General features: G+C 49.3%; 5 protein-coding genes across 5 annotated transcripts; 2 read left to right on the forward strand and 3 right to left on the reverse strand.

The window, feature by feature from the left end:
- Positions 1-1,350: 1,350 nt before the first annotated feature.
- On the reverse strand, positions 1,351-3,987 carry ETH_00002855 (uncharacterized protein; the record flags this gene model as incomplete). The annotated part of the gene is made up of 6 exons (XM_013376927.1): positions 1,351-1,484; positions 1,899-2,038; positions 2,241-2,383; positions 2,872-2,960; positions 3,367-3,769; positions 3,907-3,987. 6 exons carry the CDS (start codon positions 3,985-3,987, stop codon positions 1,351-1,353), a joined length of 990 nt encoding a protein of 329 aa, XP_013232381.1.
- A 598-nt stretch (positions 3,988-4,585) lies between these two features.
- On the forward strand, positions 4,586-7,874 carry ETH_00002860 (uncharacterized protein; the record flags this gene model as incomplete). Its single annotated transcript, XM_013376928.1, has 7 exons — positions 4,586-4,811; positions 4,955-5,042; positions 5,398-5,665; positions 5,966-6,065; positions 6,460-6,656; positions 6,899-7,211; positions 7,339-7,874. 7 exons carry the CDS (start codon positions 4,586-4,588, stop codon positions 7,872-7,874), a joined length of 1,728 nt encoding a protein of 575 aa, XP_013232382.1.
- A 612-nt stretch (positions 7,875-8,486) lies between these two features.
- ETH_00002865 (uncharacterized protein) lies at positions 8,487-15,245 on the reverse strand (the record flags this gene model as incomplete). Its single annotated transcript, XM_013376929.1, has 16 exons — positions 8,487-8,512; positions 8,636-8,749; positions 8,965-9,324; positions 9,676-9,933; positions 10,046-10,087; positions 10,325-10,438; positions 10,575-10,757; positions 10,994-11,461; positions 11,642-12,541; positions 12,697-12,975; positions 13,124-13,270; positions 13,483-13,719; positions 13,855-14,019; positions 14,141-14,623; positions 14,841-14,963; positions 15,062-15,245. The coding sequence occupies 16 exons, from the start codon at positions 15,243-15,245 to the stop codon at positions 8,487-8,489; spliced, it is 4,083 nt and encodes a 1,360-aa protein (XP_013232383.1).
- A 506-nt stretch (positions 15,246-15,751) lies between these two features.
- On the reverse strand, positions 15,752-17,039 carry ETH_00002870 (uncharacterized protein; the record flags this gene model as incomplete). Its single annotated transcript, XM_013376930.1, has 4 exons — positions 15,752-16,107; positions 16,254-16,427; positions 16,548-16,730; positions 16,847-17,039. The coding sequence occupies 4 exons, from the start codon at positions 17,037-17,039 to the stop codon at positions 15,752-15,754; spliced, it is 906 nt and encodes a 301-aa protein (XP_013232384.1).
- A 5,954-nt stretch (positions 17,040-22,993) lies between these two features.
- Positions 22,994-25,851, forward strand: ETH_00002875 (phospholipase/carboxylesterase domain containing protein, putative; the record flags this gene model as incomplete). The annotated part of the gene is made up of 9 exons (XM_013376931.1): positions 22,994-23,069; positions 23,212-23,256; positions 23,408-23,470; positions 23,565-23,687; positions 24,017-24,095; positions 24,422-24,593; positions 24,871-24,975; positions 25,300-25,413; positions 25,600-25,851. 9 exons carry the CDS (start codon positions 22,994-22,996, stop codon positions 25,849-25,851), a joined length of 1,029 nt encoding a protein of 342 aa, XP_013232385.1.
- Positions 25,852-27,577: the final 1,726 nt, after the last annotated feature.

Raw genomic sequence — 27,577 nt, forward strand, 5'->3', positions numbered from 1 at the left:
GCTACCCGCCGCAAACATTCAAGTAAATATCTACAAAGAAACGGGATTTAAATGTATGCAAATGCAAAACCGCAAGAACAACCTACACATGGCGCTGCGTGTGTGCTGTCTTTTGTAAAGCAGATTCTCCATTTAAAATATTAATGAATCTGTATGTTGAAAGGTAAATATGCACTAAACTCAACATATGTGTATATGGATATGTATACATTTATGCTGTGTGCAATCATCTATGGACTTGTTTTTGCACTTTTGTTTTAGACACATGGTGCCGCTGCGCTGCAGCATTTCTACTGTTGTTTGCTCCGCTTATGTTTGTGTTTATTTGTTCTCTTTTCAATTTTCATTTGTTTTCTTTTCAATTTGCATTTGTTTTTTACATCTGCATCGTTTTCTTGCAAATGTTCTGTTGCTGCCACCACTACGGAATAAACGGCCGCTGCATGTAGCAAGCGCCCAGCGCCCCTTCAGACTCAGGGGGAGGGTACTTGAAATCTGGGCCTGCAGCAGCAGTAGCAGCAGCAAGTAGCCCAGGGCTGCCATAACAGCAGAAACACCAGCAGGCAGCACTGGGCAGCACCAGCAGCAGCAGAAAAGCCAGCAGCTGCTGTGTAAGTCCCAGCAGCAACACCATTGACAACACGAGCAGCAAGAGCAGCAATGCCGGTATAGACACAAGCGCCGGCGCCTGCAGCAGCAGCAACAGCAGCAGCAACAGCAGCAAAAGCAGCAGCAGAAGCTTTACCTGGGTTAAATCTAAGCCTTGCCCCCATATATAAGGAAATTGCCGGGTGGTAGTCGCCCTCGCTCAGCCCAGAAAATGCCCGAGGCAGTCTGCACGCAGAGGCTAAATTTATAATTTAAGAAATGATTTTTGTTCTTAGTGCTAACAATTTATAAATAAGAAATTACATTTTAACACATTTTTTATCTTTTCACTCACTTCTTGCCATTCAAGAAAAAATCTATCCAAGAAACTGCCGCTGAGCTCCGCCGGGGTTGCGGTGGGGTCTCCGGGCAGCAGAGGATGCCGGCTGCAGCAGCAGGCGCAAACCCCAAACCCTAAACCCTAAACCCTAGTGCTGACACTCTAAAACCGTACGGAGAGGCTGCGCAGTGGCTCTCGTGGCCTTGCTGGCAGCCGCCTGCTATATCATCGGCCACTGCTGCTGCCGGTAGTAATGCCCTGCCATTCCTGCTGCTGCCGCTGCTGCTGCGGCTACTGCTGCTTCTAGCACAACTATTTCAGCCGCTGCTTCTCATGCTCGTACTGCTAGAGCGTAGTTGCTGCTGCTGCGGGAACTGTTGCCGTCGCTTCGGGAATTTCTGCTGCTGCCGTTGCTGCTGCTGCTAGTCCTGCTGTTGCTGCTGTAGCTGCTGCTTGCCTAGTAAGAACTCATAGAGTTTGCTGTCTTCGCGAGGGTCTGGCGGCCACTCGGCGGGCTCAGGAATGCAGATGGAGCAGCCTATTACGTCTCCTACTTCTGCAGCCGCAGGCAACTGAAAGGATATAAATAGATGATCCAAATAAACACAATACACGAAAACTATAAATATAAATACAAGAAGCACAAACAAGCGTGAAGAATTGGAATAAATGTAAATGCAATGAGCATAAACAATTATAAATCCAAGAAACACAAACACGCGGGAGGAATGTACATCTGTAGGTACAGCCGCATAGGCCATCTGCGTCGCGCCTGTGCTAGAGAGTAGCAGCTTGAGTCTATTTAAGGGTTTAGGGTTAGGGGTTTAGGGTTTGGGATTGAAGCTAATGGCTAGTATAAGCATTCATTAGCAGTAGCTACCATCTGGTCTGGCCACAGTGAACTCCCTGTGAGATTCATTCTACAGGTTCCAAGACCACGGTTTAGGGTTTAGGGTTTAGGGTTTCTCACTTATATTTACGTCGCTCAAAAGCTGCTCCCTCCTGGCCTCATGCACAACAGAAATTTTGTCGAAGTCGGAAATGGCGTAAGAGAAAGAGTTGCTGCCGATGGGAAGGTCAAAGCGTTGGTACCGGCACGCCCAGCCGACTCTGCAGCGCAAACTCTAAACGCTAAACCCTAAACCCTAAACCACCAAATTGGAGCGTTCAATCTTTTGTGCTGCCCCCTATCCACCCTAGAATTTGCGAACCCCTCAAAAGCTCCCAGCCGTTGCCCTGAGGCTTGCTCGAGTTCGCCGGGGTTTCCTCAGGTGAGGCTCTAGGGTTTAGGGTTTAGGGTTTGGCTGCTGGCCTGAAGTAAGGGTGGACCCTGGGCTGCATGTCCGGGGGATAGCCGGCAAAATGCAAAGTATCTGTTTTGGGGCTGAGGGCTTCAACCTCGAAGAAGTAGCAGCCGCTGCTGCATGCATGCGTGGCGAAAACGCTTGACCAGCCCTAACCCGGAACAGAAACACATTTGGAATAAAAATTAATTTAAAATGTTTATATAAAGTATACTTTATATAAATCTAGTGTATATTTAGCGAGCACCTGTATGGATACCGATCCACTTTAAATGTTCATGAACATGCACACTTCTATGATGAAACATGAATATTGCACCGGTGTTTGGTCAGTACGAAGACAATATTGTACTGGATTTAATACACAAATGTCTAATTATATATTTCTTGATATTTAAGTTGTACAAAACTGTGCAGGAGCTGCGCACGCAGGCTGCAGTCGCACTGAATGCAGTAAGCAACAAAGCAACGGCAGCGATCAGCAGCGGCAGCAGCAGCAGCAGTCGCAGCCACCATCAGCAGCAGCAGCACAGGATCAGCAGCAAGGCATGCGTAGCGAAGCAGCAGCAACAGCAGCAAGGCATCAGCAACAAAGCAGCAGCAGCAAAGCAGCAGCAGCAGCAGCAGCAGCAGCAGCACCTTGTGTCCTTCGCAAATCAGTCTGTCTTGGTCAAGTTTAATTCTTCTGTCGCGGTAGCGCTCAGACAGCACCACTGAAGGAAAGTCATCTGTGCATGCGCAAAACAACAATTAATCAATTAAACAACTAGCTAACTAATTTTCAATTTCGAATATTAATTAATTAAAATATTTATTAGCTTCCCGATTAATTGTTTACTAGCCAACTGGTCAGTTCGTTGATCAAACATTTAATCCATTTACTGGCTACTCAAGAAATTATTAACTGAGGCCACCGCGGCTGCTGCTGCTGATGAGTGGCACTAGCCTTATTTGCTACTGCTGCTGCTGCTAGCGAGCGAAAGAAACAGCATTTGCTACTGCTGCTACTGCTGCTACTGCTGCTGCTGCTGCTGGCGATGCTGTTACTGCTGCTCCTACTGCTGCTGCAGCTGCTAGTGATGCTATTGCTGCTGCTGCTACTCCTGCTGCTGCTGCTGCTGCTGCTGCTGGTACCTCTGGCTAAAGACAGCGGGGGCAGCTTGGCCCTCCTGAGGGTTTCCTCCACCTGCGACCTTTCCTTCGCCCCGTGGGGCACAATGCAGTGCGTCCCATGTCGCCCGTGCTGGTCGTGCGGGTGCAGCTCCCCAGACATTGCTGCTGCTGCTGCTGCTGCTGCTGCTGCTGGGAATGGCGGTGGTGAGGTGGTGGTGCTGCTGCGGGTTATGGTGGTTTTGCTGCTGCGCCGGGTAATGGCTCTGCTGCTGGTGCTGCTGCTGCCCGTACGTATGATGGTGGTGGTGCTGCTGCCGCTCCTTTTGCTGCAGCGGCGATGAGGCTGCTGTGGCCGCTGCTTCTGCTTTTGCTGGTACTGCTGCTGCTTCTGCGGAGGAGGATGAAGACGATAATGCTGCTGATCCTAATGCAGCATCCGCCCGCGGCGCTGCTGCTGCAGCGCTGGCAGCAGCTGCTGCAGATTTTGCAGCAGGAGTTGCTGCTGCTGTTCTTTCCGGTGGTTTACAGCTTTGCTTCGAAAATGTTGCGGCGCTCCCAAACCTGCTGCTGCTGCTGCTGCTGTTCGAATGCAGCAGCACGGCGTTGTTGCTGCTCTTGCTGCTGTGGCACCAGTTTGTCCATGCCCTTACTGCCACTGCTTTTGCTGCTGCTGCTGCTGCTGCTTTGGTTTAAACAGAGACCCACGAAGCCCCGCTACAATGCGAGTAGTTGTCATAATCGGGCACACTTATTGTTGCTGCTGCATCTCTCTGCTGCTGCTGCTATTGCCGCTGCTGCTGTTATTGCTGCTACTACTGCTGCTGCTGCTGCTGTAGCATCTTTGCTGGACTCGGCGTGAACAGTCAAGGACTCGACAAGACATTTCGGGGGAGAAGTTTGTCTCCCCATTCGCATTTGTCTCAAATAATTGAAAACGAATAAATCCAACGTAATTAAATTTTCAAATAACCCATTAGTAGGTACTTAGACCATAATTGCCGCCACTGCAGCAAGGCTTCAGGGGCCCCCCGGGGGCCCCCAGTGGGCAGCGGCCAGCGGGGCCCCCTGCAGTGCAGCTCCGTAGCTGCTCTGTGGGTAAAAATAGTTTTATTTTGTTTAATTAAACGTTGCATTTGAATTGATAGTGCTGCAGTTGCACTCCTAATTGGCCTAGGGCCTTCTTCGCGGGCCCCAGGCTTAGGGTTTAGGGTTTAGGGTCGAGGGTTTAGGGTTTGGCAAGATGGAGGACTGGAGAGGCTACGCCGCAGAGGGACGGCCAGACTCATCGCCGTCTTCTCTACTTGATGGGGGGGCTTCTGATGTTGCTTCCTACACGCAGCGGTCTCAGGCTGCTGATTATCTCTACTTCTCCCAGCAGCAGCAGCAGCAGCAGCAACAGCAGCAGCAGTATGCGCAGCAGCCGATGTACGCGACGCAGCAGCCACCCGGCTACCCCACCCCGCAAGGTGAGTCTGCCTTGCTGCTGCTGCTGCTCCACAACACAGCCCCCAGCCTCTTCTTATGCCCGCTAATCTAGCTAGTCAGCTAGCTGCTTCTGCAGCCAGCTAGCTGCTGCTACAACTCTGCTGCTGCTGCTGCTGCTGCTCAGGGCAAGGGCTGCAGGACCCGCAGCAAACCCTAGAGATGGCGGACTACATGGAGAGGGAGCAGCAGCGCGAACGGGAGATCGCTAGAAAGTACGTTTGAGTTTCTTTTTGCAATTAAAGTATTTATTTGCGTTATTATGTTCAAAATTCCACCTATGGAAACCATTTTATTCAGATATTTCAAAGTTTTTCATCTTAATCGGCTGTCAAGGAGCTCGATGCATGATCTTCTGAGGTGTACAGCCACTGCGATCTTGCTCGCTCTCGTGCAGGGCTGCTGCCCTTCAGTTCAAAACAGTTGTTGTTTTATTATAAACATGTTTATATTAGTTGAATTCAGAAGTGTAGATTCCATTGGGAGCTGCTGCGTGGTTCTACCCACGTGCATGCGCCTGTGCTGCTGGTGCTGCTGCTACTGCTGCTGCTGCTGGTTTGGGGTGTACAGACAGCAAACAGCCCTGCGGCGCGGGCTGCTCTCTGTCTCAGAGCTGGAGGACTGGATGAGTGAAGATTGTCCTCAGCTGGATCGCCAAACTTTGATAAGGTTCCCTGCAGAGGTGGCTGAGACGCTGCGCCAGCGGCTGCACAATGCTGCTGCTGCTGCCGCAGCAGCAGCAGCAGAAGGCACTGAGCCTCCCGAGCCAGGAGCTGCAGCACTTGGACTCACAATCATACCGAGGCCTGACTACAACTTCAGAGCCTTCGACGTGAAAGTCAGCCTCAGCAGTCCACCTCCGTAGCTAGCTAGCCAGCTAGCTAGGGATAGCTAGCCGCCACTTAGACGTCTGACTGCTAGCTAGCCACTTAGGTAACTTTCCACGAGCCTCTGGCTAGCTAGTTAGCCATGTAGCTAGCTAAGCAAGTAGTTTAGGGCTACAAACGGTTAATCACATGTTTGCGTTCATATCTGTGTGCATGCTTGTGCCTTGTGCTTGTTTCCCTTTACCTGCTTTTTATTTCCCTTATATTTATCATTTTTTGTTCACCATTTATTCTTTTGTTGGTTTTCCCAGCTTTCAGGATACCGCGGGCGGCTGCGCGGAATCTTGGTGGAGTTGCCAACGCTGATCGAAACCTATAAGTCTGTTGACTCCGACATTTTGTTTAAGTCAGGTGATAGTCTTTCTTTTCTTTTTATTTAGCATTTTCGTTTTTCACTTTTACTCAGTCTGAATTTCACGAGGGGTTGTTCCTGTCTTTTTCCGGTGTATTGGCAACCACCAGATTGTTCGCTGCAGATTCATCTTCAGGATATTTTAGTTTTGTTAAATATTTTCGTCTTGTTATTTGCATTTCATTTGCAACTCGTTTTGGTTTTTATGTGCTTAGTTATTTCTTTATGGCTCAAAGGCGCGAACACTCTGGCAATTTGCGCGCAAGTGGCTGGCTTTTCTCTGTGGCTCTTTATGCGCGCGTTAACGCAGCAGATGGCGAGCTGCTGATTCTACCAGGCTGCCGCAAACCCTAAACCCTAAACCCTGAAGTGGAGGTTTCTGTTGCTGTTCAGGCGACGTGTGCCAAATGCTGTACGTGTTTGACCCACAAGTGAACAACCTTGATCTAGCCAACCTCTGCGACAAGCAGCAGTGGGAGTGGCGCGCAGGGCTGACGCCTCCCACCCACCGCATTCGCAGTCGCAAATTCAAAAACATAGATCTATTTGACAGAGAAGAGATTAGAGACGCAGAGCTGGAAGTGCTGCAGGCAAGGAACCAGTAGCAACGCTCTCTCCTGCTGCAGCAGCAACGATCGCCGCAGCAGCAGCAGCAGCAGGTGTTGTCTGGCTAGCTGGTGTCTGTAAGACCCAAACCAGACCGTGTTTGCTGCCTCTGGGGACTTCTGTATGATGGCTGCATGCCATTTGCTGTGCTCTTGTGGTTTTGTTTTTATTGCATGTTTTAGTTATCTGTTTCGTCGCTTCTTGTTATTGTAAAATGCTGGTTCAGCTGTTGCATGGGCTGCGCCGCGACACGTACGAAATCGAAGTTCACACGGAACTGGAGATGTTAGAGGCCCGGAAGAAAGAGCAGGAACAGGAGCAGCAGCAGCAGCAGCAGCAGCAGCAGTCGCAACAGGGGCAGCAGCAAGGGAAGCCCGGCACCTCCTCTGAGCCCACCCCCCGGGTAGAACGAGTGGTACTGACCACCGAAGACGTGACAGAGCTGCTCAACTTGGTGGATGAAGACGACGAGTACCTCTCTGACGCCTCCGATATTTTGTTTTCGATTCAGTCGGACAGTGTTTCTGTGCCTGGCGCAGGTACTTTTTTTTTCTCCTTGCTTTCTCTTCGCCTGGAGTTCTGCAGCTCAGTTCTCCGTCAGGAGAATGCAGAGCAACAGAAGGACCAAATAGTTCTTTTTTGGCTGTTGAGGCTGCATGCGCGCAGACGCAACAGGGCGGCCTAGGCGAGGGAAAGGGGGGGCCCCTGGGGGCCTCCCAAGGTTTTCGGCAGGGGGACCGGGGGGCCCCCAAGAAACCGATACATCTCAGACTGCCATTTTGACCCCTAGCTCTCAGATGCAACTGGAGTTGACTCAGCAGCAGCAGCAGCAGATGTTGCTGGAGCAGCAACAGCAACAGCTGCTGCAAGGGATCCCAGAAGGCCTAGGCGTTCAACCTGACGTGAACGACGAGGAAGAGCGCGAGCGATTGAGACTTCGAAAGGAGCGGAGAAAGCAAAAGAAAGACAGGAAGCGAGCAAGAAGAGAGCAGAAGCTGCAACAGCAGCAGCAGCAACAGCAAACAGCCATGGGGCAAGGCCCACCAGCAGGCTCTATAGAGGATCAGGGGGTCCCTCCACAACAAACTATCTTGCTACAGGGCCCCCAGGGGCCCCCTGGAGAAGAGGCATCTGCAGTTGCCGGCAATGATGAGGCCGACTTTGATGCTCTGAGTTCACTAGGCAGTGCAGACGGCCACTGAAAAATGACGAAGTGGCCTGTTATGGAAGATACTGGCATCTACATACCGTAGGCATATTTTTTGGTGGTAGTTTATTTTATGTATTCTGCGTATCTGTATATGCAGTTTTTACATATCTGTCTCCTTGTATTATTATTTCTGTAGGATACTTGCATTGTGTTTTCTTTGCATTTCGAAACAAAAGACTAACGTTCCAGGTTTATCCTTTTTATGGGACCAATTCTCTTTAATCTGTACTTCGAGACGTTCAGTGACAATTTCACGCAAAAACGGCAGGTGTCTCTGCACGAGGCTGGAAATCGGACCAACTGCCTGCAAAGCCAGCGCTTGGTTCATATATGTGCCTTACGTATTAGATATTACAAATGAAGAGTTTTACGTGTGTAAAGATATAAATATTAAGATATATGTGCACTGATCCTGCTGCATGGAGCCGGAATTCGGCATTTAAATTATAACGAAAAAACGAATTGGTATTTGCGGCCCGCTGCTTGGGGCCATGCTGTCATGTGGGCGTCTGGTCATCTTCGCCCTACACCCTATAAAGAATTGCAACCGATAAAGGCACAAACCCCACAGGGTTAGTGGGTTCCGTTATCTCTGTATTTGCAATCAAGCTTCCGTGCTCCTTGCAGATTCTGAAGAACACAAAGCAAGCCACAATCAAGAAAGTTAACCTGCAGTTTGGTGCTTCTGAGGCTCACTGGTCTGAATACGCTTCACATAAAATACTCCTGTTGTAACAGCATTATGAGGCATACCAGCTGCGGGTGCTGCTGCTCCTGCCGCTGCTTCCCCTTGCTCGCCAGTTTGCAACATCAGGGCAGCCCAGTAGGCTGGATCGAACCTTTGCACGAGGCGCTGCACCTCTTGCCCTGCAACGTTCACATTGTGGGAATAAAGCGTTTAGTGAACGGTCTTATGAATGGCGGAATGTAAGCACATTAAGGTGCTTCATGAAAACAGCTTAGCAGCTGGAGATATCTGAAGGGGCACTGGTTGCAGCGGCAACATTGTGGTGCCGCTCAGCTAATTTCATGTCAATAGCTCAGTCGTCCTACGGTTCACGACAAGTTCTGTATTGGCTAACCTGGTGGAGTGAGCACGCAGAGCTCCTGCGTAAGCTTCTGCTTAGGGTTAGAAGCTGAGCGCAGGGCGTTGACGAGCGACAGGCCGTTGGAAGGCAGCGAAAGGTTCCAATGCGATAGCATACGGTCGAATGTGGTCCCCAGCGAACTAATTTGTCGGATGAACTCGGCGTAGCGCAGAGCAGCACACAACGCCGCCACAGATCTATCGGATTTCAACTTCTTGTGAGCTTGCTTAGCCCAAGCTGCCAGCCCCATATCCTGAGACAACCAATTCCTCAGCCCCCCAGCCAACGAGGTTGGGGACACCCGCCGACCTGCAACCTTTACCGAGGCTCCAAAAATCGAAGACAGTTCGGCCGCTGCAGCAGGACACGGGGAACAATCGCACAATTCAATAGTTCAGCATCGGATACACTTGTAAGGTGAACAGCTATGGACAGAGCCGCGAATAGTGACAGCCGCGGCGTGACGCAGATGCAGAGCGAAAAATGCGTACCAATCTTTGAGCATTCTTTGTGGAAACCTGAGGACAGATACAGCAACATCATTGACTAAACCATGATTGAATGCACCACGGAGGTCGCTCTGTTTGGCCCGAAATAAAATTGAATAAGTTGGACTCTATACCCTAAGTCATTGCTTGTAAACTCTATACCCCAAGCCATTGTTTGTGTACGGTGTATCCCCTTCAGGTTATGTGTTTGGCTCACGCATCTTTTTAGCTGCTGCTCTTGAGAGTCCGCCAAGTGCCAGCAAGAATGGGGAGCTTATATCTGGGTTCCTACGGAGAATTATGCACTTAGCGTTCTGCAAGGACCTTCCCAAGACCTCTCCTGCGGCGCAGACCTCTACAGCTGTTGCTTCTTTCTCAGCTGCTTGTAGCAACGGCTGAGCACCTCCAAGCAGCCGGTGGGATATGGCTGCCGCCTGCAGGTTCAGCTGCACGCTCTTTGTTAGAAGTGAAGCCGCTGCAAATCAAAAAGTCAAAGGCAACTGAAGTTAAGTAGCTGTCTGTCTACGTCTTTAGAAACGCTGGCACGAGGAAGCCAACAAATCCTAGCGAGTGGAGCACATACTCACGTGTTGCAGAGGCCAGTGGGGCGCCGCCGTCGATCTCATTCGCTGAATTTCAAGAACAGTATTAAACAGGCAAAAACTATTGAACAGCTTTTTGTTCACCTTTTAAATTCACGGACGACCATGCCATAGCAGTTAAAAAATTAGGCATTTCGTTGCTTGTAACAAGTTAAATTTAAGCGCACTTTGTGGTACAATATTTAGAAACAACTGCGCATGCAGAATCGTGTGCTGCTTATCTGGAACAAACTTCGATGAAAGTGGGTCTTAAGTGGGTCTTACCCCATAACGTTTTCTTGTACACAGAGGCGCATATATCTTTGCTCATTTCAATAGATGCAGCCAGCCTTTGTTGCTCCTCTCCCGATGCAAGTTGCAGAGCGGGTATGTGTTTAGCTGCAACGGAGAATATCACACTAGGACAGTACCATCTCCAGTCGTCATCGCTGAGCAGCGAAGTTCGGCAAAAACCAATCAGCATTTAACAAAGTTTTCAGTTGGGCAAAAAGGAAAGCAGCAAGTCTTCGCTCACCGCAAGTGACGCATAAAGCCAGACGAAACTGCTGCATCGAAATATCCTTTTGGTCAATCTGAAGTTCTTTCCGCGTCTCCCGATAGAGCGGCACCGCCATCGCCTCTTCGTGCAGAGTCTTGACATCTTTTATTTCGGCCCCTTGTATGTACTTGTTGTAAAGGCGCACAACTTTCAGACATGCTGAAGCAACACATACGGCAAAATAAGGTGCGCAGTATTTAATATGCGAGGACTTGACGAAACGAGACTCCATATACGCAGTTGACCTTGCGTTTCGGTTACTCCAAGACACATGGTTAGTATACAAAGAGCCAAAGAAGTCAGGATATAGACGTTCAAGTGATGGTTAATGCAAGAGGAACTACCACGTAATTATCTGGGCTGGGGGTTCGTCAAAAGCGGGCACACGATTTTACCGTCTTCCTTAGGTTCCAGCTTCGGGGCTTCTTCCGTTTTGGGAGGAATCATGGTAATCATTTCCTCTGGTTCAGTTGCATCTTTATTTTCGTTTTTCTTTATGTCGATTTCTGGTTTCTTTTTCTTTATGGATATTTGTTTAGGCGGTATTGGCACTACAGGGGCTTCTGGAATCTCTGGGACTTTCTCCTCAGGTGGAGGCAAAACGATCTCTTCTGGAGCCGTGGGAGGGGGTGGAGGAAACGGCTTTTCCTCAGGTTCAGGCTTCGGTGGAACTTCAACTTCCTTGGATGGCTCAGGAATTGGAGGTAGCGTAGGGGGTGGGATAGGCAGTACAACTGGAATCACCTTTCTGGTTGGAGCCTTGCAACGCAAAGCGGGGAAAGAAGGCAGCAGCCACCCGAAAACCGCTGCCGCCAAACTCTCATCGTCAGTTGCGGGGAAAGTGTAAGGGGCAACCGCTGTTGCTGTGGTAGACACAAGGAACCGAGAGAAAACAAAGTGGTGATGGCACATGATTTCATGATCATAACGGTGAATTAGGCTTTGTGCTTGAATGGAAGTCTGAACGGAGCGCCAATGAGTGAGAGTGAGATTCGGCAAGAGCTGCCGTGAACTGAAATTTTAGAACTGTTCTTATCGCCTACTCGAAATGGACATTGAAATTGCTTGTTCTCCTTCCGACCGCAACGTGCAAGAGCTGTTGCAAGCTCCCAAACATTTTACTGTCCAGGCTTCGGTAGCAAGCGCTGCGTCTAGCAAGTGGCCTGTTTCATCCGAACTTGTCAACTGTGTGGCTGAAACATTGCCGAGGACATCCTGTATGTACACAAATACTTGCATTGCCTTTGCCCCAGATTGGGACAGTAGAGCAGCAGTACTGCTCGGGACGTACGCTGGATAGCGTATCACCGCATCCGGCGCTCGAGGGCCAGTCGCTGTGAATGTAAGCATGAGCTGGCTCAAAACAGGCCTAGCATCAGCAGCTGCAAAACAAAACGAAGTCGCCCATCCCATTATACATTGGAGAAAGCAAAACAAACAGCGGGCCTTGAAAATTTGCCTGAAGTGGAGAGTGCAGGAACTGAGTGGGGAGATGAGTTGTAGTGTAATAGCCTTACCAACTGGTGCGGTCACTTGCCGGGTGATATTTTCTTTCCCGGTGCGTCTTTCTTTGATGAAATCATCGAAAGCTTGTAGGGTATAAAAGACGCTCCCAAGAGAGCCTAAAAGTTCCGATATAATCTTGGTGTCTTCGGGTTTGCACTGAGAATAAGAAGGGTCTCCCTTCACTGCCATTGCAAATGCCTTGCTTACCCGCACTTGAGTCTGTGGATAGCCACCGGCGTATTGAAGCGCTAAGGCTGTGGGCGTCTGCAGATCTTGAGGAAGAGGCTCGCGAAGTTTTACAAGCCAGTTAATGAAGTTCGCCAGGGTCGGAAACTTCGCCGTACTTGCGAACATTTCGAACAAATTTTGAATCATTTCCAGCTTAATGGAGTATCGGCCAAAAGAGTCATACCCATGGTGGTCCTTTCCGCAGCCAACTGCATGTGTGAGCACAGGCAATGCACTTAGTTCAGCAGCTGCAGGTGAAGCGCTTTTACGTTCTATGCAGGGACTAAGAACAGGCGCCTTGACCGTCAAGGCATCAAGCTGCCGGCGGGGTGCTTGCCAGTCATGTGGTCTAACGCTGGCTCACTTGAGTCGAGATGAGAGTACATGAGAAACACCTGCCGCTGCCAAGCTGACGCGTCTTCTTCTTGGAGCACCAGAAGTTCCCTGCAAGCCGAATGAGCTTTGCCCTGTGTCATCCAGTCTTCCAAGAAATTTGCCCACATTTCCTTGCTAATTATTCGCTGGAACTCGGCAGCCGGATCGGCACATTTTCCAAGGGGCTGTGGCCTCCCTTGAGAATCCGTGCACTGGGTCTGCAGCCGAGTATCAGCAAGCATCGGGATGGTGCACCGATTTAGGCACTCTGCCGCACAAGGTAAGAGCAGAAAAAAAAATAGGAAATCATGCATGGATTTGTTGCGTTTATAAGCATCGATGCTCATTTCAGGCATTGCAAAAGAAGCAATGCACATGGGTTTGCACTGATTGAAGTCAAGCCTGTACTCGCTTACCGTAAGCGATGTCAATGACGTATGACGGTGGTATATCTTTTCGAAAATCAGCGAATTCGCTTTTGAGCCAGGTGCTCACATTCATTCCCGCCGCTTGCTTTGCCTTCTGGAAAGAGCTGCTAAGACTTATGCGCTTTGCAAATATTCCTATGGTGCAGAACAGGAAACATGACAATAATCTTCTTAGTGTCGCACCAAATTAGTTGGGGGAATCTCCATTTGCTGCAACGTTGTCACTGAGGCAGCCAGCTGTCACCATCATTGCATACGTGCGTATATTATAGATGCATCTATGCTGTGACTGTTAATAGATTTCCCTGGGTACACTGGGGCTGCGTCTGTGACTTTTTCTGACTTACTTAGCACTTCCTTGTTTACTGAACTTGCCAAGGCAACAACTTCGCCCGAGACGTTTCCTCCGAATGAGGACTTTTCTTCTTCTGGCTCTTTTTTTGCCACCTTTTCAGCCAAGAATTCTATGATAAAAGAGTGCAGCCCTTCGGCTGTGCTGAATCGTGTTGTGACATCTTCTGATCGACTGTCTAAAAGTGACTGGATAAATATGAAGATGTGGCGCGCTTGTGATTTTATGAAGGCTGTACACAAAATGCACCCAATTATTCTTGGCGGCACAGCCGGTGGACCTTCACTGACGCACTCAGCTACACTGGCACAACGGAAGAGAAGCCAGTTTTTTCAGGCATGCTTCGCGTGCATTAAAAAACGCGTACTCGATTCAACTGCTCTGGAAGAAAGCCCTGTTTTGTTCGCGGTGCTGGTGTATGCGCGTCGCAGCGATTCATTCCCAATAACTTCGTTTAAGTGGCCCCTCAGCCTCTGCATGATCATGAAAGACTTCAGTTCGCCTCCGCCTCCTGAAGATGGAGCTTGACGAGCTGGACGACAAAATTGCACGGGCAAACTCTCAGTTGAAAGTCTTGGTGGAATATAAATCTTGCTGAGTGACTTGACAAGGGCATGCGGTTACAGGTGAAGTAGTATAGACGGGATACTTACATGCCTCGCTGGTGGACGAAACTATCTTTTCATAAATGGTGGGGCCATAAAGGGAAAGCTCTCCGTCTTCAAGGAAAGTGACCCCCATGGGAAGTAAGTTGTCTTGTAGTGTGCGGCCAAACTGCCGTAAAGCGTCATCCAAAAGAAGAGAAATACGACCTCTGTCGACTCTCAGATCGAGGGCGCCGTTAGAAACTCCTGCTGCTTTACGTAAAGTCTGCACAAGCTTTGTGGCTGAAGCGGTAAAATTTCTCAAAGCTTCTGAAAAATCAGGTCCTTCGGGCAACAGATCAGGCTTCTCTGCGAAGTATGCAAGGGCATTCAGGTGCTGTTTGAGCAGCGCCCTTTGGGCTTTCCAAGCAATATTTTCAAGGCTGTTGGACACGCAAGCCAAGTATGAACTGCTGGGGGCTGCTAAATGTCCTTCTTTCCCGCATGCGGTGCCTATCATTTTTGAAGCTCCACGGACGAGTGCTAAACCAACTGTAGAATCACATACACACCATTACTTTAACGGCTCATCGCATATTTATCATAATTGACGCACTAAAATCTGCAAGTCAAATTCTTCAGAAACATATGGCTTGTCTTTTTGAGATCTCCAAAGGCTACCGTTCCCACTAAAGTGTCGCAGACAGCTGCCTAGCCCGTTTCAGTCTGGATATTGGTGACAACGTGTGAATCAGTGAGAAAATCGTACGCGCTGATCCGGTTTGGCGCAGTTTCTCGTACTCCGACTGGAGAGATTCCGGTGACTGAACACCGCTTAGCGCGAAAAGCAATGGTGCATTCTCCAGGGCGACGGAGGCAAACAACACTGGGCCTGATGTAATCAAGCAAAGACATTCACTTGGCAGAAGTGACCCAGATAAACTGGGTTTTCTGAGTGGAAAACAGGCCAGGCATAATCCAGCAACTCACTGGAGCTTATTGCTTCGAGACTCCCAAGAGCTTGCAAATGACTATCAAATGATTCCATTACTTCGGCTGAACAAGCTGCGACAGAGACAGCTACGGCCTGCTGTAGAGAAGAAAGAGAGCTAGCTTCTGGTAGCTCTCCTAAGGCAGGAGTTCCTTGGGAGGCAACCAGTCTCCGACCTTGCATAGTTGAGTCGAGAACTAGCAGAGAAGCTGAGAAGGAAAAATGCGACACGTCGGAAAGCATTTCTTAAGAAGGCGCGTGCAGCCACTCGACAACTCAAGAAAAATGTTACTTTCGAATGTCAAATTATGCAACACTGTCGGTAGAACCCATTTTAACGGACTTGCAAAGACCTGGGCAGCTACGCTATCCTTCTTGGTAGGGGCAACGCGGAAAAAGTACTCCAACACCGAGGAACTCTTCACCCTTTCAGACTCAACACAAGCTTCAACGGTTTTTCGAAATCCTTGTTCACCGATCCCGAAGCAAGCACTTTTGGCAACACAGTCAACCAGCTGCAAGATTCCTCTGGGGGAGCCTTCCATGAGCCTCTCCTTTCCTTCTGCTTTAGCCCCTTCGACACCTTGGGGCTCGTAGAAGAGGCCTGATGAACGCGAGTGACAATGACAGTTGCATGAAGTCGGCCACTTATGGCGAACCCTCAATAAATAGCCACAGCCCATCCTAACTTAGCGGACTACACCCATGTGCTCAAAAGTTGAGCGTGTAGATTCAGTCTGCCAAACTTCGTTCAGTGAGAACAAATCTGGTGCAATTTTGGCTAGCTCACGCTGGGCAAGGCGGAAAGCCGATGCGAGCTTAAAAGCTCGGCCAAATCGGGACCACTGAAGTTGCTGAAAGCCCTTTTGCATCTCTATTTGAAGTTGGATGCCTTCTATGAAAAGGCGCTCCGTTTTTTCGTCTGTCGTTGACAAAGAAGTTTCCTCAAGCGTAAGGTTCCGTACCTGTTCTGGACCCAAGCCGGTACCTCTTTGTGAAGCAAGCCTTGCGGCGGCATCATGTCCAACGTGCCGTATTGCAGCAGCTAAACGCATCGAGCAAAATGAAGCAGAGCTGAGTGTCTCCGTATTCATAAAAATGAGGCGAGTTAATGAAAGAGATCTGATCAATAGCACGATAGGCTGAGCCATTCCGTTATTGTATATGAAGATTAAACGTTTATGGACGCACCACATATAGAGGCCTCAAGGGCTTGTATGGGGGTTCGCTCCTCTTCCGCCAATGGAATATTGAGTGCGGACAAGGCACAGGAGAAAGTGCGGTTAGCGGGACAAACGACTCTGCTTGTCACTCCAAAGATTCCATGAATCCCTCTCAATGCATTTTCGTCAATTGGAAAACACGCTGCAGAAGCACCAGACGCAAACAAGCAGGGTCCATGAGCAGAGGCCGTTGACCACTTTCCAAAGCTACAAACTTCGACAGGCAAAGGCGAGACTTCCAAGGAGTGGAGAATTAACTTACATGTCAGCTGCCATAATAAAAGGTCACGAAATTCGTCTGGGACTTCTTCCCCTGAATCGCGTAGTCGGCGAATTGTTGTTTCAACCAACTCTTGAGCCTTGGACCCCGATATCTCCACGGGCTCCCCATTATGAGTTATTTGAGTCCATAATGACGTCAAAACCTCGTTAAGCTTTGAAATTACTAAACAAACAATCAAAACAGAAGGCACGCCGCAACGTAAATGAGTTCAGAATCTCCAGCGGGCATTTCCAGTCAGCTTCCCGTCAGAGCAGTATGCATTTCGCATCTTGTCTTACATGGAGCCCTCAGTGAAAACCTTGTTCCAACTTCAACTGTGCTATCTTCAGTAGCAACTGACGAAAGAGAAGAACTTAAAGGGGCAAAGATGGCAATCAAAAGGAACGCAAGTCGAGCGACCGTAAAGAGACCGCGGGACCAGGAGAGGCCGTTAGCCCTCTGGGGGCCTACTGAATGTCTCGATCTATTCATTTTTATAAAGAAAATCCAACTTAAAAGCCTACTTTCCCAAAATCCAGAAAAGATCCACGCTATGAGACTTGGTGTGCAACAGCCGACTGCGTCGAGCACCGAGTGGGGCCCGCGCCTTGAACAAGCTGCAAACCCACGTGTCGGCTGTTTCTGAAGCCATTCATCCTTCGTGTGGCTAGGAAAAGACTACATTTTGTCTCTTTGAAGGCACTCATATTAACGGTTTACGCAGTATTCAATCTTTCCAATCTATTTAACTTATTATGGCTCCCGAAGTGACCCGGCGGCCACCTCGGCCTCTCACCTGTGGTTAGCTGGCGACGAAGTAGATACCGCTCACACTGTACATGTCCTGCAACCAGGTATGCCAGAAGGCTCCAAAGCAGCTCAACTGGAGAAGTTTCAATGACTTAGTGAATGGCAGTGGTGTAACTGTCATCGTTTTTGTCGGAGCATTCCGCCCTTTGCCGCTGTGGTTCTCATGCCCATTGTACGCCCAGCGAGGGCATGAAACGCATAAGTCGAAAGGTCTACGTGTTTTCGTTTATCGTATTCAAAAGTGACTTCCGAGCTGGAGACGACGTCGCGTGAGAGGTGCCCTTAGTAACTGTACTGTACATCTAGACGTGAAATGTGCATGCTGGCTGGACAAGCCATGGCAAACCTCTCAAGAGATAGTGATAGTTCACACAGCTTATCTACTCGGTTTAGAGGTAGAGCGTAAAACACTGAAGTGGCGTGACTGCAGTCAACTTGGGAGAAGGGCTTAAGTCCACACCTTTTACGGCTGATCTTACAAGTCTCATAAAGGGCGCTTCGACGTCTTGTCTCCGTGTTCTCAGCTCTGCGGAGGTGGCAACAAGCTGCGGAAAAAATATATTGCAGTACTTCCTCTTTCAGCTCCATATTCGCAATTGTCCTTTGCATCGTCGGTTATACAAAAATGGACGCTGTAGACGAGCCATCGCAGCACCTTTCCACTCAGGCCCTTCTATTGAAACGGGAACACTTTGCAATCAAGCTCACGCCCAATGAGTGTTTACACTTCAAAGTATCCCTGTTGGGCGCTAGTCCCAAGGCAACAATGTCACTGTTTTCTAGGCTGCTAAGGGGAAATGCCGCTTCAAGCGCTGATCTGCGAGACCCTGTTGGCGTTGATTGGGGGCTCCGTCGCCTTCAGCACAAGTGAGCTTTACCTTGTCTCACCAGAAGGAGCAACTAATATCGTCTTAGTCCTCTACCAGAGAGAATGCCGCCGCAGACAGTCTTGATGTCTATTCTTTTGAGATTCTGTCAATGTGTCATAGTGGTTCAGAAGCCCGCATGACACTGTGGGCACTAAGCAGTGCTGAAGAATTCTCAGAGCTGAGGGCGGAGCTCTGCTCACAGAGCAACGCGCTGCTCCTTGTCCTCGACGTAGAGAGTAATAACACGTCTGATCAGCTACAGCAGCTCCAGAGAATGCTCCACTCAGCGCAAGCCCAGATAAAACCAAATCGTCAGCCTGCTTTGTTCCTGGCTGCGGCAGTGAGTGCAACACTTACAGCGGCGCGTAATGCACTTTGCTAACCCCAAAACTCTTACCTTCCTTGCTGAGCCTTGAGTCCTAGAGTTAGTGTCTAAGCTCGCACATCAGGGAAGATGAACAAGCCTGCTGCCAGCTACTTCTGTAGATTCGGCAAAGGTAGGAATCTCATTAGGTGCACTGGCTGTACGTACTAGTGCGCTCTGCCCCTCAGGGCGGTGACTGGTCTCTGTGGGCTAAAGCTGCGGCAGAATGCCGGCGGTTTGCAGCTGTTCACCGCTGCCGCTTTCTCGAAGTGCAGCCATTCAATCCTGCTGGGACAGAGTCCGTCTTGCATCTATTAACTTCAAATACTCCGCATAATGTTGATGATGTGCGCTCGACCAACCAAACAGGAAAGCCTGAGCCCTCTAACACCCTTGACCTACTGGCGGTATGTTAGTGCCTGCAATCATACTGGGAGCGTTCGACCCCATCAAAGTTTGGAGCCACACGCTCTACCTCTCGGGCAAACCTATACTATGTGCTTGCCTAGCCCACCCTTTTTTGTCTGTGTCTTATTTTTGCATGCACGTAGGAACCCTCAAAAGCTGCAGGATGGCGGGGCTGATGTCTATCTCAAGTGCTAATCGCTTAATATGGCATATCGATGATGTGGTATGCGGCAGGCTTCGACGCCGCTGGAAACCTTGTCATGTGGTGACCCCACGAGAGCTCAGACTCTTCATAGAATCTCAGCCCCTTCACAGCTGTACTTTTCTCGAGTTGCTTCAGATATGAATGCACGAAAACTGTTTTGTCGTACAACCTGCAATATTGTGCGGGTGAGCGTACTGTAGAATTTGCTTGTTCAATTTCACTCATGTATCTGATGCACTTGCGAGTGGGCCTTTTGTTGCTTGAGACAAAAAAACGTCCTCGCACGTTGAAGTGCCTCTGTAATGTATCTGCTGCTCTCTGCAGCTCTTCTAGAGTCTACTGCAATAATGGTGCACGCACCAGTGAACACCCAAATAGTCTTGCGCTGCCCTTGGTAAGTTTGCTCAGACTTATGCTCCGATAAGACTGAACATGTACAATAAGGTCTCACGACTGTGGGCTTGCTCATCTCTGCGTACTGCTATTAGTAGCTTGGCCCTGTTGACTGGCATGCCAATATTTTAAGAAATTCACCAATGTGCTGAGCGCATTTGACTAATCCGCAGGGGCGGCATTTTGTTCAATCTAAAAAACCCAGTTTCAGAAACTCGAGAAGTTTGCAAATGCAAATGCATGCAGTCCCGGTTCTGGCTCAATTAGTTCCGTAGAATAAGAGGATCTCTCGATATTTTTGAAACACGGGGAGTTGGCTGTGAACGGAACAGAGTGCGCTTAGAAGCTTAAATGATTTGAGGAAACATGTTTAAGGAACCATGCTACCTTCAGAAATGCACAACATAGGTCTAATTATTATGAAGGAAGCGGCAACATGGACATAATGCTTTGCACATCCAGGACCTAGCTTGACCCATGCTTCGGAATTAAGGGGTTATGTACAAGAGCATATGCTTGCAATTTTAAGTCCCCGTGGGCCTTTATAGTGTATTTATTGCTGACGGTTGCGCTGAGACCTAGGGCAAGCAATCGGGGAAAGCACTTGCATTTCTTGCGATACCATCACATTGGAGGGATACTTCAGAACACAGGATTTATATTCAGCTGATGTTTTCGATATATGCATGGAGTTCATCTGCTGACAGTTCACCGTGAGCCGAAGGCAGAATTCTGACGGTTTTCCACGCAAACTGTCCTCAGCTACAGGCGTGACGCCTTGGGATGTTTTAATATGGCCCCTAGTTCGTTCGACCATTAACTATCCAATTATATATGCAGAAACTGGCAGGTCCGGGGCAGCTTGACGTTCCTGAAATCCTTAGCGACATTGAGCAAGCCTTCTCTTGCTAGAGCTCAGAAACAGTCCTTCCAAATGCAGCTTGCATACGTGCAAATTTATGAAGGCCTAAACAAAAGCATGCAGACCATGTTCACGACTGCGGATGGTCTACGCCCAAGTACACGAGAAGAAATTAGTGCATGAAACAGAAGAAACAACCGAACATTCAAACGATGTTGGAACACCTCATGAAAAATGTTCCGCGGATTCCCCAACTTAAAGCCTGTCACTAGGCGTGACTCCTGGCGGCGTTGTCTGCCATCCAAGGCCTGAATTGTGGACTGAATATTCCTTTGCGCGTGACAAAAGTGCAAAAGAAAGTGTTGGAAACCCATTTGAACCACAAAGACCTCGGCCACAGGCCGCGTTAGCGCGACGCTCGTCGGTTGTTGCGTCTACAGAGGTGGTAGCGCCTCAACAACAGACAGTACGCAAATAGAAGCACGCGGTGTCACACCAAGAGACTGAGTGGAAACTGAAGAACCGACATGAAATAAAGGACTTCTTTTGGGCGGCAGGAAAACGTTCAACTTCCACGACAAACACGTGACAGAAAAGTAATGGCACCTCCGTGGCCTCTACAATTGTTAACTGCCAGAAAGTTTCGGAAAGGAAATGTATGGAAGCAGTGGCATACGGTGAAAGGAAAGGAAATGTATGGTAGCAGTGGCATACGGTGATGGTGCAGCCGCATCCCGTGCACAAGTGTGGATGCGATTCTGCGTCTCCAAGAGCCCTACTTTGCCTTCAGAAATATCATCCTACACTCCTCCCCTCCATATTGCGTACCGAAAAAAGGGTTTCTAAGCCGCTTGCTCTATTCCTGTATATTTTCGTTGCAGCGAGTGGCATGCCTCTAACGTCCTGCTATGTTTGCTCCGCAATTTGGCCGATGTGGAGCGATCATTGAGAGGTCCTTGGGGTGGGGTGCGATTTTTCTCTCACAGTCACAAAATGATCATCGAATGCAGCTCACTGAATTACCCGAGGCGCGTATGCTTTGTGTATTGCCAAAATGAAGCCAGTTTTGGACTGGGGAAGTAACACAGCATCACCACCATCGGTGGACAACTCCTTATGCACGGTCGTAGAAGACGGCTAGATATTTACTTCCAGTCAGTCATTCATTAAGGAAGCCCTCTGCAACGATGTTCCCTTCATGTAACCTCGGATAAAACGGTGAGCCGCTCAGGTTGAAAATTTTCGGCTGCTCTCTTCCGGTCCACAAGGCTCTCAGGCGCCGCGGCTCATGCATATTAAATATCGCCGGAGGGATGATTACCAGCATGAATTCGCTGCAAGCTTCGCAGCAATTGCAATGCAGAGGTAACATAGGACCCACGGGACCAGAGTACTTCTGGAAGAAAAGGACACTACACAAATCTGACAAACAGTTGGAGAAGGCCTACTTATGGGTGGTCTCACATCTACGTTTCGGGACTTGTACTGTGTGAGTTTCTTGCCACATGATCGATGGTGCAATACCTGCAAAGTGTGGGACGCTACCGGGACCTTTTGCCGTAAGCACCCTACAGCCTGACAGGGGGAAGATGTATGCGGACCAAGCAACGCACGATAATTAAGTTAGAGAATCGCTCCAGGCCGGCACATGTTAATCATTGCAAAGGTTTAGTAGAAGGTTTTGCACGCACCGCCGCTCGCCCGCCAGGGGACATCCTCGTGGCAGGACTGAGCACGCGAAGCCTCAAAAATAAGCACTTCGGCTAAATTACACGATTAAAGTTGCCCTTTTGCTTATCTCATTGACAATATGAGAAATATACCAGGTGTAGCGCAGCAGCGCGATGAAACTGCAGCAGTCAGAGATGTCGGGCCATCTGAAGCCACTCAGTGGCTGCGGTAATGATACTCAGAGACCCAAGGGGACTTGGGGCCGCCTCTTCCTGCTCGTTTTCCCAATGAAAGAACCGCTAAGCGACAAAATTCAACAATTCATGTCCTATATATGTTTAGGGGCTGGTTAAAAACATAGAAACCGCAGCAGGGTGGGACAGTTTACGCGCAACTGTTGTGCGACGACATGCATAGGCGGTCGTTCATTGCGTTACTGGGCAGCAGCGCCTAAAACAAGTTTCCAGCAGACCATTGAGTCATGTTTATATGTCTCCACAAAGGGATGTGATAGCTGCAATCGTTCTACTAGTCGTAGGGGGCCTCGCTTACCCAGGTCCCGCAGTGGCAGCATCTGCATGTCACTTGCACCACTGAATTCGTCGTCTGCGTCGTCACCTGAGCTCTGCAGCTCTCATTGTCAGTTTCAAAATCAGAGGATCTGCGTAGGGACGAAGCGGAGCAACCGGAACTCTCAGAAGAGCCTGGGGGAAGCTAACGGCCCGCACAGACATTGGCCGTAGTTGTGCACGGCCAACAAGTGCAAGGACGGCTCACTAGAGCCGTTAAGACGGCGAGCAGTAACGTTATGCTGAAGAAAGCTATAGCGGACAAAGGAACCGTGTCCACCTAGCGCAACCACAGATGTCCTGGTGGAGCCTGGCCGCCATCCTAACCCGCGCGGCCTGGGTGGGCGGCTTTCTCCTATCTGTTGTCGTTGGTAAGCACCCAACGTGTTTATTTGAAGTTTTAATCCCTTCTCCTTCTTTTTAGCCCCAGCTGGGGCATTTGTGGCACTCCAACCATTGATGCCGTGCTAAGGTCTTCGTCAGTTTTCGTAACGATGCGTTTTGCGGACGCAGGTCTTTTGTGGTTCTTCCAAGAGAAGCTCGTCTTCTATCCTGCAGGTATTTACACACGTAACTTTATCGATGTGTGGTGTCAACCTTGCAAAAGCAAGAGCCATAGGGCGGCTTGTTACAGGGAGTACGTGCCCCCTTCGGCGTTGGAGCCCTCATGTTTTGTTCGTGGCGGTTGCTTGACTGTGCCTATGTGCAGTTCCAAAAGGATATGAGACTCCGGATAAAAATCCAAAGGGGCTACATCATCCCGGAGAACGAAGTGAGGCGGCACTTTTCGCACGTTCAGAGACTGCAGCGCCGTGTCAGGTGCACTGAAGCGTGTAGTAGTGCTTGCGCTTTTCTCTGCTGAACAGATTTACCATATGAAGATGTTTATATTCGGACCAGCGATGGATTAACTCTTCACGGGTGGCTCTTGCGCCAGCCTAACGCTCGACAAGCACCTACCTTCCTTTACTTTCATGGAAATGCCGGCAGTAAGTCCAGTAGCAACTCTTTCAGTTCCTCCTCCCTTCTATATATTTTTGTCACCATCCTCGTGCCTTTTCATGTCCAGTGCACGTCTCCAGCCCTGTGCCTCCAGTGGGGCGGTTTGTAGGGTTTAGGGTCTAGGATTTACGACTCAGTCTGTTAAACAAAAGGAAAGCTAGGAAGGACTTCAGCACTGCTTGCCTTGACTGCCACGTACGATGGGATTTTTCCTGTTGTAAGCGAGATAGTCTGCAGACTCTCTCCACAGATAGTTCAGTGTTCATTTTCAAGTTTCCAACCCCACGGTGCCGGGATGTTGATTGCGTGAGCTCAGACATCGGATTTCGGCTACCGAATTTGGAGTTGATGTTCCGCATGGTTGGTGTGAATATTCTGATAATATCGTATAGAGGGTGAGCAAGCTTGCAGCTGAATGCACCCAACCGCAGCAGCAGTTGCTTGCACGCATCTTCTCCATAGGAAAAATCGGCGCAGCACGGCACGTGCTTGCGTTCATGTAAATCCCAGTTTGCGGTCGTTGTGTCTTGGCTTGCCTTCATTTAAATCCCAGTTTGCGGTCGTTGTGTCTTGGCTTGCCTTCATTTAAATCCCAGTTTGCGGTCGTTGTGTCTTGGCATAGAGGGGTGAATGCTGATGAAAGCACGGGCGTCCATCTTTTTGTCGCTCTGCAGCTCATGTTCTTTGTTTCTCTACATGCCTTTTTTGAGTTGTTCTGCAGGTATGGGTACAGTGAAGGCTCACCCACGGAGGAGGGCGTGTACACAGACGCGGAGGCCGCCTTAGACTTCCTCTTGGAGAATAAGACGGTTAACAATAGAGATATTTTTGTCTTTGGCCGCAGCATTGGGGGAGCAGTGGCGATAGAGCTTGCAAGACGTAGAAGTGACGAGGTACACTTTTCTAAAGATCCTGGGCTGATCACTCTTTGGAAATAAATATGCTGGTCTACCCACCGAGGCTTTTGCTTATGCTAGAAGGCTTGAACTCACAACATGATCACGCAACAGTACTTTATTACAAAATAACATCCTTATGAGGCAGGGATAGCGGAGCGGTATATTGCGGCAACGGAGTCAACATCATTTGATGGCTGATTGCCCGCTGTTTCCCCAATCGGTAAGTAGTCATGTTCTTCTTTGCTCTTGACGTTTTCGGCTGTTGGTGCAGTTGAAGGGGATTGTGGTTGAAAACACGTTCACGTCGCTCCTGGAGATGTTGTACATTGTTTTTCCCTTTTTGGGGCCATTCAACCTGCTGGTAAAAGCCGTGCAGGTACGCACGACTCCCCCCCCATTCATATGAGCAGAACCTTTCCCTTCCCATTTTTCCAGCCTGCAACTAGCACATTAGCCGTGAACGCGAAGTTCCAGTGCTTCTGAGAAGCATTCTGCAGTGCTTGAGGGTAAAGGTCTTGTATGGCTAAGTATTGTGTGGCTAACTACTGTAGATATGACGAAGAAGTGACGCAGATTCCTGCGGTGACAAGTTTCTAGTTAACGTTACAGATCTTTCCTGGCATTTAGCTGGGAGGGGAAAAGGAGCTTGTAATAGATACGTGGACGATTGAAGGGCTGTGTGATGTCTTGCGGACCGTAGCGCATGTACATGTTGAATGATGAGAAGGTTCGTACACTAACTCTACCTGTTTTATTCATTTCTGGCCGCCAAGACAAGCTCGTACCCCCTTCGCATATGGACGTGTTATACAGCGTACGCTCAACCCTAGTTCGCCCTGACAGGAAAGCTGCTGTTGAACAGATGCCGCTGTTCTTGGAAAGTCGCTTTTGCCTGCTTCATTCTTTCTCTATTTCCTCCTCAGTTGTGCCATGTTGATTGTTGGGATGGGCGATTCATTTAATTACTTTGTGCACTGGTTCGTTCTGCTCTTCATTGCAGAGCTGTGGTGCGCGTCTGAAGCTGAGAGAAGATGTTGAAAATGGCGGCCACAACGACACGTGGGAAGTTGGGGGTCAAAGCTACTACAACAGACTTCGCGAGTTCGTGCAGGTGGCGCTTTCGGCTTCGACATCTTCTGAAGTCAGCCGTGCCTCCGGTGCCCATTCCACCATCAGCGACACGTCAACAGATGTTTCGTTGAGGCGGTTACAGTGCAGCTCCGCTGCAAAGGAGAAAGCCGTGTGCACGTAATTGTTTTGCTACTGCTACTCCACTTGCTTATGAGTGGCTCTTCCAGTGCTTATTTCACGACACGACCTGTCCATAAGGCGCTCGTCGGGTATAGTGTACATTCCCCACGTCAGCTGATATGCTTCGTTGGTGCTTCCACTGCGAAGTAAGGGTCACCAGTCGTGTAGAACGCACCTCGCGTTCGGCTTCTCATAGCGTCAAGTTTGACTTGTCATCATTACTGCCTGGTTTCAAGGCAGAATATAAAACACAAGCAGTTTGCTCTCTACGATTATTGCGGACCCACGGGTGTGTGGCTGTCTGCCCCGCAAGTGGTTGTGAAGCACTGACTTACCTGCCCTCCAATATCAAGTGGAGCATATTCTTTTGGTTCTTGATGCCCAGCTGAGACAGCAGTGGAGTGTCTGTGACTGAATTCGCACTCTGCCGACGGTGGAGGTGCAAGCACTCCCCGAATGGGGCGAGACGGAAACTTTCTCCTCTTCCGGCGAAAGTACGGGAAGTACGCGCTTGGGACCCACCTTAATCGGCCACTCGAGAACGGCGCATTTGGCGTTTAGCTGGCTAAAGGGCTAGACAGATTGTGAACAGTTTCTGCCATTTGAGAATGAGACCTGCCATTATGTCATGTGGATGCGCGGGTCATGATACTGAGCCCACAAAGCTAGTTTGCGCCTAGCTGGGTAGCAGGCGTTAACGTGGCATACTTGTATACTTTCACATACAAGGCTGTTGAGTAGTTCGGCTGTACGCCAAAGAGGAGAGGCCTTGCAGGGCTGCATGTGGACCAGTGAACAAGTGCGAGACACACAACTACTCGACGTACACATCGTGCGATGGATAAAAGCCTTGCGGTTAGACGGCAATTAGCAATGGAATCCGTGGAAGACACCAGAATGAGCCATGCATTCGCTCATTGTGTTTAGAAGTACACGCCACGCAAAAGAGAATAGTCCGAGCCGTGTGGAGAGCCAAAACAGCTGCATTTCCGCTTAACTGTTGATTTAACCCTCCAACACTTTGTTCCACTGGGAAAAGTTCGCATCTCGATGGTGATTGTTTTTTATGCTGGCTTTGGCTGGCACAGTAGCACGGGAGGGGCCTGTAGCGCGCAATGCCGCACGAGAACAACCTCCCAAGCTTGTAACATTTACCATTCTATATACGAAAAATAATGAGAGAGGTTATAGATAAAGAAATGCGGCTCCTGCTGTAGACTTAGTCCAGGCTGGTCGGTTAAAAGGCGAGGGAGAGGGGCTGGCAGTGCCACCGACACTGAAGGGCTCACAGAATCTGAAAAAAAAAGAGACCTCAGTTATTATGCTTTAAATGGGTTATTTGGGTGCCTTTGTCCTTATTGACTTCATGTGCACATGCGTCGCCAGTTGGGAAGCCCATGTAGGCGCGAGGCAAGGCCACTACAGGACCCGTAGTGAGCTAAGCCCCGCATGATCTGTGACTCTTAGAAAGCTAACCAAGATGTAACACTAGGTGGGATTTCGCGAACACTCTCACTCAATGTAAAAAAAGGGCGGTAACTGGACCACGCTATTCATGCTTGGCCCCGCAGGGCGCAGAGTCTCTATGCGCTTCATGGTCTGCCAGTGTCAAAATTTGGCTTCACAGAGCAGAGCGCCATCTCCAGTCCCCCACCTCTGTTACTTACTATTAGCCATTTCGGTTTAAATACGTTTCAATTGTTTTGCTCAATTTCAGGCACACGCGT

This window comes from Eimeria tenella, genomic scaffold (genome assembly GCF_000499545.2).
Source record: "Eimeria tenella Houghton genomic scaffold, Eth_scaff42, whole genome shotgun sequence".
Classification (NCBI taxonomy): domain Eukaryota; phylum Apicomplexa; class Conoidasida; order Eucoccidiorida; family Eimeriidae; genus Eimeria; species Eimeria tenella.